Source organism: Gracilinanus agilis, chromosome 4 (genome assembly GCF_016433145.1).
Source record: "Gracilinanus agilis isolate LMUSP501 chromosome 4, AgileGrace, whole genome shotgun sequence".
Lineage (NCBI taxonomy): Eukaryota > Metazoa > Chordata > Mammalia > Didelphimorphia > Didelphidae > Gracilinanus > Gracilinanus agilis.
In genome coordinates, this window is record NC_058133.1 from 137,044,888 (window position 1) to 137,062,619 (window position 17,732).

A 17,732-nucleotide genomic window follows, 5' to 3' on the forward strand; every position below is an offset into this window, starting at 1 on the left:
GACCATGTTATAGGGCATAGAATCATTGCAAACAAATGCAAAAGAGCAGAAATAATAAATGTAACCTTCTCAGATCATAATGCAATAAAAATAATAATTAGTAAGGGCACCTGGACAGGAAAATCAAAAACTAATTGGAAGTTAAATAATATGATTCTTCAAAACCAATTTGTCAAAGAAGGAATCATAGAAACAATCAACAATTTCATTGAAGAGAATGACAATGATGAGACATCCTACCAAACTCTGTGGGATGCGGCCAAGGCAGTACTCAGGGGGAAATTTATATCCTTGAGTGCATATATTAACAAATTAAGGAGGGCAGAGATCAATGAATTGGGCATGCAACTCAAAAAATTAGAAAGCGAGCAAATTAAAAATCCCCAGATGAAAACTAAATTAGAAATACTAAAAACCAAGGGTTAGAAATTAATAAAATCGAAAGTAAAAGAACTATTAAATTAATAAATAAGACTAGAAGCTGGTACTTTGAAAAAACAGATAAAATAGACAAAGTACTGGTCAATCTAATAAAAAAAAAGGAAAGAAGAAAACCAAATTGATAGTATCAAAGATGAAAAGGGAGACCTCACCTCCAATGAAGGGGAAATTAAGGCAATCATTAAAAACTATTTTGCCCAATTATATGGCAATAAATATAAAAATTTAGGAGATATGGACGAATATTTACAAAAATATAAACTGCCTAGATTAACAGCAGAAGAAATAGAATACCTAAATAATCCCATATCAAAAAAAGAAATTGAACAAGCCATCAAAGAACTCCCTAAGAAAAAATCGCCAGGGCCTGATGGATTCACAAGTGAATTCTATCAGACATTCAAAGAGCAACTAATCCCAATACTATACAAATTATTTGATATGATAAGCAAAGAAGGAGTCCTACCAAATTCCTTTTATGACACAAATATGGTACTGATTCCAAAGCCAGGGAGACCAAAAACAGAGAAAGAAAACTACAGACCAATCTCCCTAATGAACATAGATGCAAAAATCTTAAATAGAATACTAGCAAAGAGACTCCAGCAAGTAATTAAGAAGATCATCCACTATGATCAGGTGGGATTTATACCAGGAATGCAAGGATGGTTCAACATTAGGAAAACCATCCACATAATTGACCATATCAACAGTCTAACAAACAAAAATCACATGATTATCTCAATAGATGCTGAAAAAGCCTTTGACAAAATACAGCATCCATTCCTATTGAAAACACTGAAAAGTATAGGAATAGAAGGACCTTTCCTAAAAATAATAAACAGTATATACCTAAAACCATCAACAAACATCATATGCAATGGGGATAAATTAGAAGCCTTCCCAATAAGATCAGGAGTAAAACAAGGATGCCCATTATCACCTCTATTATTCAACATAGTACTAGAAACACTAGCAGTTGCAATTAGAGAAGAAAAAGAAATTGAAGGTATCAAAATAGGCAATGAGGAGACTAAGCTATCACTCTTTGAAGATGATATGATGGTCTACTTAAAAAATCCTAGAGAATCAACTAAGAAGCTTGTAGAAATAATGAACAACTTTAGCAAAGTTGCAGGATACAAAATAAATGCACATAAATCATCAGCATTTCTATACATTTCCACCACACTAGAGCAGCAAGAAGTAGAAAGAGAAACACCATTGAAAATCACCCTAGACAATATAAAATACTTAGGAATCTACCTACCAAAACAAACACAGCAATTATATGAAAACAACTACAAAACACTTTCCAAACAAATAAAACTGGATCTAAACAATTGGAAAGCCATTGATTGCTCATGGGTAGGATGAGCTAACATAATAAAAATGACAATTCTACCCAAATTAATTTACTTATTTAGCGCCATACCCATCAACCTACCAAAAAACTTCTTTACTGAATTAGAAAAAACTATAACAAATTTCATTTGGAATAACAAAAGATCAAGAATATCAAGGGAAATAATGAAAAAAATGTGAAGGAAGGGGGCCTAGCAGTACCAGATATTAAAGTATACTATAAAGCAGCAGTCATCAAAACAATATGGTACTGGCTAAGAGATAGAGAGGAGGATCAATAGAATAGACTTGGGGTTAATGACATCAGCAAGATAGTGTATGATAAACCGAAAGAGCCCAACTTTTGGGACATGAATCCACTATTTGACAAAAACTGCTGGGAAATTTGGAAAACAATATGGGAGAGATTAGGTCTAGATCAACATCTCACACCCTACACCCAGATAAATTCAGAATGGGTGAACGACTTAAATATAAAGAGGGAAACTATAAACAAGTTAAGTGAACACAGAATAGTTTACCTGTCAGATCTGTGGGAAAGGAAAGACTTTAAAACCAAGCAAGAGTTAGAGAAAATTACAAAATGTAAATTAAATGGTTTTGATTATATTAAACTAAAAAGCTTTTGTACAAACAAAAACAATGTAGTCAAAATCAGAAGGGAAACAACAAATTGGGAAAAAATCTTTATAACGAAAAACTCTGACAGGGGTCTAATTACTCAAATATACAAGGAGTTAAAGTAATTGTATAAAAAAATCAAGCCATTCCCCAATTGATAAATGGGCAAGAGACATGAATAGGCAATTTTCAGGTAAAGAAATCAAAAGTATCAATAAGCACATGAGAAAGTGTTCCAAATCTCTAATAATTAGAGAAATGCAAATCAAAACAACTCTGAGGTATCACCTCATACCTAGCAGATTGGCTAAAATGAAAGAAGGGGAGAGTAATGAATTTTGGAGGGGATGTGGCAAAATTGGGACATTAATGCATTGCTGGTGGAGCTGTGAACTGATCTAGCCATTCTGGCTGGCAATTTGGAATCATGCTCAAAGGGCTATAAAAGAATGCCTGCCCTCTGATCCAGTCATACCATTGCTGGGTTTGTACCCCAAAGAGATCATAGATAAACAAACTTGTAAGAAAATATTTATAGCTTTGCTTTTTGTGGTGGCAAAAAATTGGAAAATGAGGGAATGTCCTTAGATTGGGGAATGGCTGAACAAACTGTGGTATATGCGGGTGATGGAATACTATTGTGCTAAAAGGAATAACAAACTGGAGGAGTTCCAGGCGAACTGGAGGGACCTCCGGGAACAGATGCAGAGCGAAAGGAGCAGAGCCAGAAGAACATTGTACATAGAGACTGATATACTATGGTAAAATTGAAGGTAATGGACCTCTGTACCAGCAGCAATACAGTGACCCAGGACAATTCTGAGGGATTTATGGTAAAGAACGCTACCCACATTCAGAGGAAGGACTGCAGGAGAGGAAACATATAAGAAAAACAACTGCTTGAATGCATGGGTCGGGGTGGACATGATTGAGGGTGTGGACTCGAAACTACCACACCAATGCAACTACCAACAATTTGGAAATTGGTCTTGATCAAGGACACATGACAAAACTAGTGGAAATGTGCATCGGCCATGGGTGGGGGGAGTGCGGGGGGCAAAGGGGAAAGGAGGAGCATGAATCATGTAACCATTTTAAAAATGAATATTAATAAATGTTTGAAAAAAATATTAACATGTTATAAATTTTAAGTGACATCCATAATTTCACTATGTTATTAGTACAACACTGAAGGAATGGTAATTGTACAATGACATACCATTTTTCTTAATTTATAAGCACTTTGGAGAAATATTTCTGTTTACAAAAAAAGCATTAATAATGAATTATGAAGATTTACCTGTTACTTGTTTCCTCAACCTCTCAATTTCTTCTTTCAAGTTTTTTATTTCTAAATCTTTGTTTGCAGTTAATGGGCCATCTACAGTTGAATATTGCAGAGCCTGGACTGTCTGTGTTGATTCTTTAAAAATGAAGAAGAAAAAATAAGATGATAGTAATTCACATGAATTTATTTAAAAACTACATTAACAAAATAAGTGGAAAAAATTTTTGCAGAGTTAATGACAAAGCCTAGTCATATAAGTATTTTAACAATAGTACTACATTTACAAATGTTTTAATTCTTTCAAGAATATATGCCTAAAGTATTAGGAAGTTATCCTGTCCATAATTTGATGTCGTTCACAGCATAGGGGCCATTTCTCTACTTTTGACCCAGCAGCCTTCTCACATGGGCATCTTCCTCACTTCTAAAGTCTCTTTCTCAAATCAATGAGTTTTCCCCAAAACCACCATTTGAGAAAGCTCACACTAGCCATGCTCTCTTTAAATGGGGCCCCACATATATCTCTTTTGATTATTTCTTTACCTTGGCCCCAAGCTGGTAGGAAAACAGTCTAAAAGAGAGATAGATATTCCCCCTTCCTGTACCTCATGGTCCAGCCCAACAGGCTCTCATACTATTCCTCATACTAGGAGTTCCATACTTGATCCTTTGTAGAGGCTATCCTTCATGGATAAATTACATTCGCTGTATACCTCCCACTTTAGAGTAGCTAGATCAATCAAAGTTGAGCTGAAGTCTACCTCTTTCTGGATATCCCTAACTGCTAATACTTTCTCCTATCCCCATGTTGGAGAAGCTGTGGCATGGGTGCCCAAGTGTGTGGGGATGAAGGCGGTGGGGGCATGACAACAGGGACTGTTCCTCTCCCCCTCTCCACAGTAACTGAGGACATTTTTCACATGCTCTGACCCTCTACCCAGCAGCCAAATGTTAGCACTTCCACCCCCTACTTTCTAGGGTAATGTGGGGGGCTCACAGGCAGCCTGAAAGTGCAGTTTGGGTAAGCAATTTTGAAAATATTTGCCAACGCTGTCCTATCCCATCTTATTTTTTTGTGTTGTTTTTTTTAAAAACAAGTTTTGCATATACTCATATGTCTCTATTTTCTTTCTACAGAATTTAAGCTCCTTGAAAATAGGGACTATTTAATTTTTTTTCTGTACCTCTAGTGTCTAGCACTATCTATGACATAATAAATGCTTAATTACTACCTGCAGATTGACCAACAAATTTTCCTCAAATATCTATCTTTTAATATTAGTATGGAATGTATCTTTGCCTAGAAGTAATATAGAGCAAAAAATCTTTTTGTGTTGCAAAAGTATAACAACTGTTCTGAACTACTAAATTAAATTTCTTTTATTTTTTCTCCTTCTGGCCTCTTCCTACCAAAAAAAAAATCCTTGTAACAAATATGACACATTAAATTTAACAAGCTGAATAGAAATATGTTAGGCATTAAAACCTGCAAATATCACATATGTGTAAATAAAATGATTTCTCTACATTGAGACAAGTTAATTTCTAATAGCTTTTCATTACATATAAAAATACTGCATGAAAATTCCAAATCAATCTAATTGATGTATAATAATGTAAATGCAATTAGTTGGTAGCACTCACTACCTTAAAAAATTCTTTACCTTGAAGCTTTCTACTAAGTTCAAGTTTTTCCTGTTCAAGACGTCTTATTCTCCGTTCATAAGCTTCAGTTGCTAAGCTGTCCTCCAAAGTTCGCTGAATACTGACATCAACATCCATTGAGGGGGGTCCAGCTGTAACTCGTAAACAACTCCGATCTGAAAGAACACTGAAGAAAAGAAAATAATCATGAGATGAAAAGCTTGAAGTGAAAACAAGGTGCATTCATTATTTATAAAAGAAATTTACTACTTACTTACAATTAATAATCTAGACTATGAAAATTTTAACTTGGAAAATCACCTCATCTAGAAGAAACATTTTTTTCTTTTTTTAAATTTAGAATATTTTTCCACAGTTACATGATTCATGATCCCCCTTACCCCTTCCCTCCCCACTTGGGGAGCTGACAAGCAGTTTCACTGGGTTTTACATATGTATCATTGTTCTAAACCACTTTGGGGCAAACTATTCCCCACGGGCCAGATCCAGGCCATAGTTTGCCCATCAATACCTTAAGCAATTCCCTAATCGCTAGGCCCCCACATCCAGAAGTAGTGATTAAGGAAATGCTTAAGACAGTGATGGGCAAACTATGGCCTGGATCTGGCCAGAAAGGAATAAATTGCCTATCACTGTTCTAAACCTATTTCCATATTATTTCTTTTTGCAATAGGGTGATCTTTTCAAAACCCTAATCATATCCATATTCGAACTATGTGATTAATCATGTTTTTCTTCTGCTTTTCTGTTCCCACAATTAGTAGAAACATTTTAATGAAAAACAAAGAAACCTAAATTAACTTTTTTTTTAAAGTGATATATGAAGTTGTAAAAAAATGTCAGGATCTATAAAGAATAACAATAATTTTCGTTTTGATCAACATGGTTACTTGAAAGCATTTCAATTAACATCAGTAACATTTTTAATATAATCCTATTGATAAGAATGATACTCAAATGCATAATGGTTATTTAGCTATAAATACACCAATATATCTGTGATCTCATCTATTTGCAAGTTCCTTAACAACTCATTCATGTCTGGGGATCCCATGTACCTTCTTTTCCTTCTGAAGATAGTTAATGTTAAACTCTATTGAGTGGTTATGGCTCTCTTAGAAAAGATTACGCAGTGTTCCAGAGTGTAATGTAACCAGCAATGCTATATCTTATATTTTTCTTTCTTTTTATTACCACCACTATCAATAAAAAATATTTAACTAAACAAATGCACAAAGAAATTATGCGCAAAAACACAAACTCCACATTGTTTACAATTTGTTTAAAAATGTGTAAAGCATATATGTATGCTAATATAGACATCTACTTTTGAGTTCTCTTTGGATTTGTTTTATTGTATACTTTATTCCCCTTGTTTTTGTGGCTGTTATTTTTTTTAATATAATCATAGTATGTATGACTCTTTTTCTCTTTTCTTCTCTGCCTGTATTTCCCATATTTTCTTTATATTTTCGATATTTGTCATTTCTAATAACATAACACAATCTATTCAGCCATTTCTCTCATTCATCGCAATTCTGTATTTCCAGTTATCTTGTCATTACAAAGTTTCCATGAATATTTTCATACATAACACATCTTTTGTATTTTTCAAGATATATTGAATTGAATTGATTACATGGGTAGGAAGTTGGGTAGCTCCGTACACAACTGAATTGATGTACAGACCAGAGCCAATTTGTTGGAATAGAGACTTTAATGTGTTGTTCTACCAAATCCAATGGTCTTTTGTCAAAATATGTGATGGGATCTTGTATGCACTATATTTTTTAGTCAACTGTGTGATGAAGGTGTGATTAGGATTAGATTTCTAGAAAATACTGCTTGTGAAAACTTGTCTATAAATAATTTGCATAAAAATTTCATACTGATGGGAAAGTAGGTCTCTAATATAGTAATTCTTTTTTTTTTTTAAACCCTTACCTTCCATCTCGGAGTCAATACTGTGTATTGGATCCAAGGCAGAAGAATGGTAAGGGCTAGGCAATGGGGGTTAAGTGACTTGCCCAGGATCACACAGCTGGGAAGTGTCTGAGGCCAAATTTGAACCTAGGACCTCCCATCTCTAGGCCTGGCTCTAGATCCAATGAGCTTCCCAGCTGCCCCCTAATATAGTAATTCTTAATGTCTGTTCAGTAATACTTTCCCAGTAATAATAAGGCTACAACATATAAGAAATGAGGAAATCCAAAGAATAAGGAATGAAAGATGTTACCAAGGAAATGTATACAGAAAAAAAAGATAGATATAGATGATATAGAAAGATAGTTTTCTGTCTCCAAAATCAATGCTCCTTCCAATATATCACACTCCCTTGATAGTGACATACTGATGACCTAAGCAGTTCATTGATAAGATCCCAAATTGCTATGAGGATGAGGGTACTTCTATATAAAATAATTTTCTTCTGGATAGTACTCATTTTGCATCATCTAATAATTTGTTTAAATAGTTTAGGATAAGTTGTCTTAATTAGATGCTATATATTTTCTTTATTATTATTCTCTCTCTTAACTTCAAACTAATTATCTTTAAAAAGTTATTGTTTAACTATATAGATAGCCTATTAAGGAATGATATTGTGATTGATTCTTTATTAATTAAAATGTGAAATTTGTTTTTCCTATTAAATTTATTTTTTAAAAAGTAATTCTGCAAAGAGAATTGGGGCTGTATATGAACAAGAGGTTGGGTAAATCTGTACACAGATCTGGGAGGTTGGAGAAGTCTTCAGGGATTATGGAGTTCTTTCTGTCTTAATATAAAAAAAAATACAGGGGAGAGAGATGCTTCTGGGATAAATGGGAGACCTGGGATTTATGGACATCAAAACTTCACAGGTCCCAGAACTTAAGGGTATATTACAGGCACTGCACTGACCAGTAGAATAGCACATAGCCTTCAGTGGAGACCACTTGGTTTTCACAGAGAGAAGACACACGAGAGGTATTATTCTAGCTACATCTCATAAATTTTTCAATGTTGTCTCATTGTTGCCATTAGCTAATGAAATTATTGATTTTCTATTATTTTTATCTGACCTCTGTGATTTAAATTATTTAAATTTCAAATAATTTTTAATCAGCTTCAAAGGCCATCATAATGTAATTTTTCTTGCATTATAATTGGGAAAAGATAAATTTAATACTTCTGCTTTTCTACATTTGTGAGTTTTTATGACTTAATACAACATTAATTTTTGAAAAGGGTCAGTAAAGTCAAGCTATAAGTATATTCCTTTCTATTCTATTCAATATTCTTCAGAGGGCTATCATATCTAATTTTTCTAAAATTCTATTCAGGGCCTTCATTTCTATTTTTTGTTGTTAGATTTATCTAGATCGGAGAAGAGTAAATTGAAGGTTCCATATATAGTTTTACAATCTATTTTCCCCTATAATTCATTTAATTAATTCCCTTAAGAATCTATATTCTATGCCAGTTGGTGAATATATTTAGCATTGAAATTAATTCACTGTCTATGGTATCTTTCAGCAAAATATAGTTTCTCTATTTATATCTTTTAATTAGGTCTTAAATTTTTTTGTTATTGTTTTGTCTGAGATTATGATTTCTACCCCTTTCTTTTTCATTTTTGCTGAAACAACACATTTTACTCAAGCCTCTTATTTAAATTCTATGTTTACTTTCCATTTCAAATGTTTTCCCTATAATTAACATATTGTTAGATTTCTTTTCAAATCCATTCTGCTATCCTCTTCCATTTTATGAGTAACTTCATCTCATTTAGTTATGATTATTAATTGTGTATTTCCCTTCATCCTTTTCTCATGTTTTTCCTTCTTTGTTTCTTGTCCCATCTTTAAGAGTCTGTTTTGTTTCAAACTAATTCTACCCCCCTCCCCCACCTCATCTTTCTCCTTAACCCCTTTCCCATCTATTTTCCTGCTGGATAAAAAGTATTTCTACATTTACAAGTAACCAGGTATACAAAGTACAAATATTTAAAAGTTTAATAACATTTAGGACACCGTGTAGAAATGGATGTGATTTTGAGTTCTCAAAGGCTTTGGAAAGTATGGACCTGATAAAAGACCAAGTCGCTTTTCTGAGGACAAATTTACCCAAGTATTTGATGATAAACATTTTATACAAAGCAATCCATCAAACAAACAAAAATACTTAACAGATCCTAATCCTGAAAAGGCCCTTTCTGATTCAACAACAACAGTGGCAGTGAGGTAGAAAAGGCATAAGAAGATGACAACCAACAGTTTTTAGATCATTTATGAGCTTAAAAAGAGAAGATTGAATGATAACATGGAAAAAAGAGGAATAACAAGTGCATAACTAGAGTCGGACTCTAGGTATTGATACTTTTATAATGTTGGGGAGAAGCTACAAGGGCCTTTATTATGTCCAATGGTCATCATGGGATAGACTTTTGAAATAACATAGACACGATTCCTATAAGATAGATAGGTCACAACTGGACTGTGACTTACATAGCTGGAAAGAACTGAGATAATGGGATCACAGAATATATTTTAGTATTGGGTGGGATGAGATTCAGTGTGTAATTCTCAGAGTAGTATTTGACTTATAACCTCAATTCTCAAGACCCCTTAGTGTTACTATCCCTTAGACGAAAACTGCCTGTCCCCACCCACCCACCCATAAACCTTCTAGTTTTCCTGACCTATTTTCAAAAACCTCGAGAAGAATTTATCTGTACCCTGGAAAGAAAGCCAACTATAAGATAAACTGAAGGAGAGAAAGTACAGTGAGTCTCAAAAGTGTCATTTATGGTCTGAGCCTGGGAATTCCATGACAGTCATGGGTTTTTTCCTAAGTCATAGGGGTCTTTAGGGGTACGTAATGTTGAAAATCACACGTTCAATACTGTAAATGTCACAACCCTCCCTTCCGTGGAACTGGACACAGGGGAGGAGGAGAATCTTGCAACAGGATTATTATAAAAGTCTGTGATTATAACTAGAAGAAGAGAGGGCATTTTTTGCCCCAAGCAAATTGCTTGTGTGGTTAGAATCCCTTTTCCTCCCTGACCCCCACCCCCACACTGTCCAATGTTTTCTCAGAATAAAACAGAAGCTTTTCTCTGCCAGCATCTTATCAAGTCTCCTGTCTGCTCATTAGAGTGATTCTTGGGGTACAAGCCTCCGCATAAATCCACTCCATACAGTATGAAATATAAAATTTAACATGGTTGTTGGTTCTCTAAATGTGAGATCCTTATTCAATGATCAAGAAGTGAACCATACAGTTGGAGGAATTGAATCATATCATTCTTAACTTTCTTAGTATAAACAAAATGAAGGGGGAAGAAAATCAAGTTGCAGCTAAATGTAAAGAAAGTTCACAGTTTCTCCCTGGAAAGACAAAGATAGAGTAAGTAATACTATATACCCATGGTTAATAAGAAACAACATGTGATGGGATAAGACTACAATGGAGATAATTGTAAATTGTGTGCCTGTATCTGTAGTAAAAAATGAAAAGCTATAGAAATTTAATTCAGAACTCATTAAAACCCTCTAAATTAAATCAACATATAGTTTCATATTCAGTAATCTCAATGTAAAATTTCCCTGTAAGTTTATTAAAAATTCTTACAAGAATTGGAAGTGTTTTCAAATACTTTAAGAAAAATTTTGAAAATATCTAAACAAACTTTCTTGTGAGAAGACTGGGGTAAATACCGAAACTAAGTAAATCTATATAACAATAAAATCCTTTGGATACAGTTATAGCACCGATCTTTTGTAAATTAGAAAGATCTCTAGTAGATAACTTAGATTTTTAAAACTTAAATTCGCGTCATTTTGCTATTAACCTAGCAAGACTTAAAAAAAAAATTCAAACTTACCAGCTACTAGTATATGTAAAACCAACAAATGGCAGATGGTGACCAGAGAATGCAGTGTGGGTTGGAGGGGGCATCGTTTCCTGAGGGAGAAAATAAAAGTATGAATGAATAAATATTACCTTCAGAGTCTGTCACAGAAATTCATTTAGATTGCACAAATAACTGGTACTTTACCTTGGATTTTTCATTTTTTTTAAGGAATAAAATTCTTTAAAAAAATTTAAATTATTATTCTAAATGTTTGCAAATCCAAAAAATACAAGCATCTCCATATATAAAGATAAAGAAGATATCACACAATGAAATCACAGATCTCCTATATGTTTAACTTACTTTTCCTCACATCTACATAATATTCTGTCCACTGTGTACCAACCATTCCAAACCCCCCCCCATGTCACATAGGATATCATCATGGAGTTCAACATGTTCATATAAATGACATCTTTCACATTTTATCTTTGTTTCCTTTCTGGAGGTAAAATTCTCAGTTTATTTTTCTAGTATTAGTTTTGTGGCAGTGTATAAAATGCTCACTTGGTTCTACTCATTTCACTGTTTATTATCTTGTATAGTTCATTCCAGATTTTTAAAAAATCAGTTTGCTCACTGTTTCATAGGGTACAGTAATATTCCATCACCATCATATATGACAATTTGTTTAACCAACCCCCAGTTGATGGCATCCCCTCAGTCTTCTTTGCCATTAGAAAAAGCTTATATAAATATTTTGTAATATATAGGTTCCCTTCCTCCCTCCCTAGTCTCCTTGGGAAACAGACTCATAAATGCTATTGTTGGGTATAAGGGTATATACAGTTTTATAATTCTCTGGGTGCATCTCCAAATTTTTCTCCAAAATGTTTGAATCAGTTCACAGCTCCACAAACAGTGCATCAGTGTACCCGTTTTTCTACATCTCCTCCAGCATGTCTTTGTCCTTTTGTCATATTAGCCAATCTGGTGGATGTGAGGTGATAATTCATAATTGTTTTGGTTTGCATTTCTCTAATCAATAGTGATCTGGAGCATTGCTTCATAGATCTATATATGGCTTTCATTTCTTCATCTGAAAATCATCTGTTCATATTTTTTTGCTCATTTATCAACTGGGGGATGGCACTTACAGTCTTATAAATTTGACAAAGTTCATTACATATTTTTAGATAGGAGACCTTTATCTGAAGGGCTGTCTATAACCCCACCCCCTGCAAAATTTCTGCTTTCCTTCTAATCTTGGTAGTATTTATTTTATTTGTACAAACACTTTTCAATTTAACATACTCAAAATTATACATTTTATGTTTCATGATGCTCTCCATCTCTTGTTGATTCATAAATTTCACTCCTATCCATAAATACAATAGGTAATATGTTCTCTGTTCTAATTTACCTATGATATTTCCTTTTATGTCTACATCATGTATCCATTTTGAACTTATCTTAGTGAATGGTGTAACATATTGGTCTATACCTAGTTTCTGCTAAACTAGTTTCTAGTTATCCCAGTAATTTTTTCAAAACACTGATTTGTTACTCCAAAATCCTGGATCTGCTTACTGCTATTTGTTGTACTGTATACTTGATCTTTTCTACTACTCTAACTCTGAATTTCTTAGTCAGTTCTAGATGGTTTTGATAATCATTACATTATAATACAATTTAAAATCTGGTACTTGCAGACCTTATTCCTTTATATTTTTTCATTAATTCCTTTGCTTTTCTTGATCTTTTATTCTTCCAGATGAATTTCATTATTTTTTCTAATTCAATAAAATATTTTTTGGTGCTTTAATTGGGATGCCATTAAAAGGGTAGATTAGGTAGGATTGCCACTTTAATTATATTGGCTCTGCCTCTCCATGAGCAATAAATATTTCTCCATTTATTTAGATCTGACTCTGTGTAAAAAGAGTTTAGAGTGGTAAGGATAGGCAATGGGGGGGGGGTCAAGTGACTTGCCCAGGGTCACAGAGTTGGGAAGTGTCTGAGGCCAGATTTGAACCTCGGACCTCCTGTCTCTAGGCCTGGCTCTCAATCCACTGAGCTACTCAGCTGCCCCCATCTGTGGTTATTTTATCTCTTTCTATTTCTTCTTGAAAGACTTTGTCAGTAATATATAAAAATGCTGATGATTTATGTGGATTTATTTTATATCTTGCTACTTTGCTAAAATTATCTATAGTTTCAACTACCTGTAATTTTCTGGGATTTTCTACATATACTGTCGTGTCATCAGCAAACGGTTACTTTTATTATCGCTTTACCCATTCATATTCCTTCAATTTCTTTTTCTTCTCATTGCTATTGCTAGCATTTTTAATACTTTATTAAATAATATTGGTAGTAATAGTTTCATCCCTGAAATTAATGGGAAGGCTTCTAGATTCTTCCCTTTATAGATGATAATTACCAGTGGTTTTAGACAGATGTTACTTATCATTTTAGGGAAAAAAATCCATGTACAACTATGTTTTCCAGTAATTGTAACAGGAATTAGTGTTATATTTTGTCAAAGACTTTTTCTGCATCTTTTGACATAATCATATGGTTTTTATCATTTGTTATTGATATTGTTGATTTTTTTTTTTATCCTGGGACTCCATTCTAGGAGCATAGGGCCACAACCAGTAGGCAATGGGACACACAGTCGCTCAGGGTCACCCAGCTGGGAAGTGTCTGAGCCCGGACTTGAACCTAGGACCTTTTTTGTCTCTAGGCCTGGCTCTCAATCCACTGAGCTAGCCCAGCTGCCCCTACATTAGGCTGCAGTTTCTTTAGCAGGTGTGGTTTTTACAGGGTGGGGTTGCTAGCCCCACGCCCAACAGTCCTCCTTTTTCATCCAGGCTAGGGACCCTCCTTGGCCCAGGAGTGGTAAGGGTGGGCAATAGGGGTCAAGTGACTTGCCCAAGGTCACACAGCTGGAAGTGTCCGAGGCCGGACTTGAACCTAGGACCTCTAGTCTCTAGGCCTGGCTCTCAATCCACTGAGCCACTCAGCTGCCCCGATATTGTTGATAGTTTTCCTTATATTAAACCATTCCTGCATATCTGGCATAAATCCTGTTGGTCACAATGTTTTATCTTTGTGACATATTATTGTAGTCTTCTAGCTAGTATTTTGTTCAGGATTTTTAACTCTACATTCATTAATGGGTTTGGTCTATAATTTTCTTCTTCTAATTTTGCTCTTCTTGGTTAAATATCAGTACCATACTTGTTTCACAAAAGGAGTTTGGTAAAACTCCTTCTTTGCCTGTTCATTCAAATAATTTAATATTAGAAATAGTTGGTCCTTAAATTTTTGGTAGAAATCACTTGTAAATCCATCTGATCCTGATGCTTTTTTCTTAGGAAGTTCACTTATGGCTTAGTTTCTTTTTCTAAAATAGGCTTTTTCAGATTTTCTGTTTCTTGCACTGATAATGTAAATGTGATTTGGGATAGGGAGGTATGCATTCTTTTATTTCTCTTATTGTTAAAATTATTTTCATATAGTTGAGCAAAATAACTCATAATAATTGCTTTACTTTTATCAATACTGGTAGTATATTCACTCTTCTTTTATCTTTTTTTTTGCGAATGATTTGGCTTTCTTCTCTTATTTATTAGATTGAGCAATGATTTATCAATTTTGCTAATTTTTTTCATAAATCCAAACCCTAGATTTATTTGTTAATTCAATATTTTCTTAATTGAATTTTACTGATCTTGCCTTTAATTTTAAGGATTTCTAATCTGGTGTTAGTTGGAGATATTTTTTCTTTTTCTAGTTTTAAAAATTCCATTCCCAATTCATCTTTTCTTTCTCTATTTTACTAATTTAAGCATTTAGAGAGAAAACTTTTCCCCTAATTCCTGCTTTTGCTGAATCCCATAGGTTCTGGTATATTGTCTCATTATTATCCTTCTCTTTAATGAAATTATTATTTCAATGATTGTTCTTTAACCCATTCATTCTGTAAGATTAGGCTATTTAGTTTCCAATTAGTTTTTACTTCTTATCTCCACAGTCCCTTATTATATAGGATTTTTATTGCATAATGGTCTGAGAAAGTTGCATTTCATATTTCTGCTTTTCTATTAAATATGATATTTTTGTGAACTAATATATGGTCACCTTTTGTGAAGGTACCATGTACTAAGAAGAAGATATACTCTTTTCTGTTCCCATTCAATTTTTTCTAGATACCTATCACATTTGACTTATCTAAGATTCTATTCAACTTCTTGACTTCTTTCTTATTTATTTTTTGGTTAGCTTTCTCTAGTTCTTAGAAGGGTACTTCACCTTGTTGTAAATAGAATGTAACCCTTCTATATCTTAGTAAATTATCTTTCATTACTTCCTAAGGAAAAACAATTTTCATCACTCAGTACTCAGCTTTCTGTTGACAAGACTACCCAAACTTAAGCTGGTTCTCCAAATGACCATCAGTCATTACTGGGGGATAAGTTATACTAGAAACTATGGGGGCTGTGAATAAATCAACTGTGATTTTGCTTTCTATCATCAGTGAGAATACTATGCTCCTTTTTAGATGTGCACTACAAAGTCTAGCTGGTCCAGGATCACCTCCTCACCAACCAATGATAACAAATCCAACATCTCAAAAGAAGGGAACAGAGCTACCTTTACTATGGAGGATGAGTAAATCAACTATGTCTCACCTCTAAACCCACTAAAGGCCCAGACACCATACTTCTTGCTATGTGGATTCCTCTTACCCCTGAGCAACCTGACAACTAAACTCTTTCTACAGCCAGAGGTTCCCACCCCATTCTATTAAATAAAATTAATATGAGACTTAGGGTCAGTGGCACACCTACCATTACTATAGGGAAGAATAAAACAATATATAGTGAAATAATTAGCAAATACTCCTTCCCTTCCTTTCTCAGTACTTATGATTTATAGGTGGAAGCCATCTAGGTTTCTGTTGTTACTACTGCTTTCCCAGTTGTTCTGATCTGCATTTCTCTTTTAATGATTTGGAACACTCTTTCATGTGGTTGTTGATACTTGTAATTTCCCTTCTGAGAACTGATCTTCTTATCCCTGGCTTCTTATCTACCAGGGAATTATTATTTTTCTTATACATTTGTATAAATTCCTTATGTAGTTTAGATAAGAGATTTTTTTCAGTAATGTTTCCTATGAAGATTTTTTTCTATTGAACATTTTCTCTTCTAGATGACACTAGTAAATGTTAGATAATAGCTACATGTTTGAAAATAATCCTAATATAGCAAGATATATGAGGAGGATGGTACTCTAAAGTTGAGAGCATATATACTCTTAAAATAAGAATGTAACTTTTCAAAAGAAGGGGAAAATTTGTATATAGAGCATGAATGTATATCTAGTGAGAAGCAATTATAAAATATAAAATCTTTAATTGTGGTTTCATTTAATTGAAAAGGCTATTGCATGAACAAAACTAAAACTAAGAAAATAAAAAATGAATTTAATTGTGGAAAAAATCTTTGCATAAATATCCTACTACTCAACATTTATGGACAAGAAGCACAAATATAGAGAATAAGAGCCAATAAATTAATAGAATAATGATCCAAGGATATAAACATATCAAATTTCAAAGTATTGATAACCCTAGATAATAATGTTCCAAGGAGTTGGTAAGTAGCTCAGCAGACTGAAAGCCAGGCCTGGAGCCAAGATGGAAGTTGAGTAGCAGCAAAAGCTGAAGTTGCTCTGACAATCCTTCTAAACCAATCTTTAAAAAGCACCTCAAAATGACAGGTATCAAAAACGAACAACAAGATGGAATAAGAGGTGTCTCCCACTGAACACAACTTGAAATGTAGGAAGTAAGAGTTGATTTTCATGGGAAATGGGGGAACTGGAAGCAAAAGCAGAACTGCACATAGAGGAGTACTGGCTGAACACTGCCCCACCTCCCATCCCTACCTACTGCACCATATTCTGAGCCTGGGTATAGGCCAAATTCAGAATCCCAGGATGCCATCTACACTAATAATAGAGTACTTCACACACCAGACCCACCCCTGAGATTCCCAGACCCTGGCACCAGCCCATAGTGAGGCTCAGAAATAATAAATGCAATTTTTTTCAGATTATAATGCAATAAAAATTATAGTCAATAATGGTTCATGAAAGGCAAATTAAAAATTAATTGGAAATTAAATAATCTAATTCTTCAAAATGGGTGGGTCAAAGAACAAATCATAGAAATAATCATTGATTCCACTGAAGAGAATGAGAGTGAAGAGACAATATATCAAACTTCATGGGATACAGCCAAAACAGTACTAAGGAGAAAATTCATATCCTGAATGGAGAAAAAGCAGATCAATGAATTAGGCATACCACTAAAAAAAATTAGAAAAAGAACAAATTAAAAATTCCCAGTTAAAGATTGAATTGGAAATCATAAAAATCAAAGGAGAAATCAATAAAATTGAAAGTAAAAATTGAAAATAAATAAGACTAAGAGCTGGT

General features: G+C 33.8%; 1 protein-coding gene across 1 annotated transcript in view; it reads right to left on the reverse strand.

Annotated features, from left to right (window-relative positions):
* Positions 1-17,732, reverse strand: part of LOC123247970 (serine/threonine-protein kinase MRCK alpha-like) — a 426,637-nt gene that overhangs the window by 118,284 nt on the left and 290,621 nt on the right. Inside the window, exons 9-11 of the mRNA XM_044677091.1 lie at positions 11,250-11,329; positions 5,380-5,546; positions 3,728-3,850 (exon numbers count right to left, since the gene is read on the reverse strand). Coding sequence (XP_044533026.1) covers positions 3,728-3,850; positions 5,380-5,546; positions 11,250-11,329 — 370 coding nt within the window. The remainder of the gene's footprint in view (positions 1-3,727; positions 3,851-5,379; positions 5,547-11,249; positions 11,330-17,732) is intronic.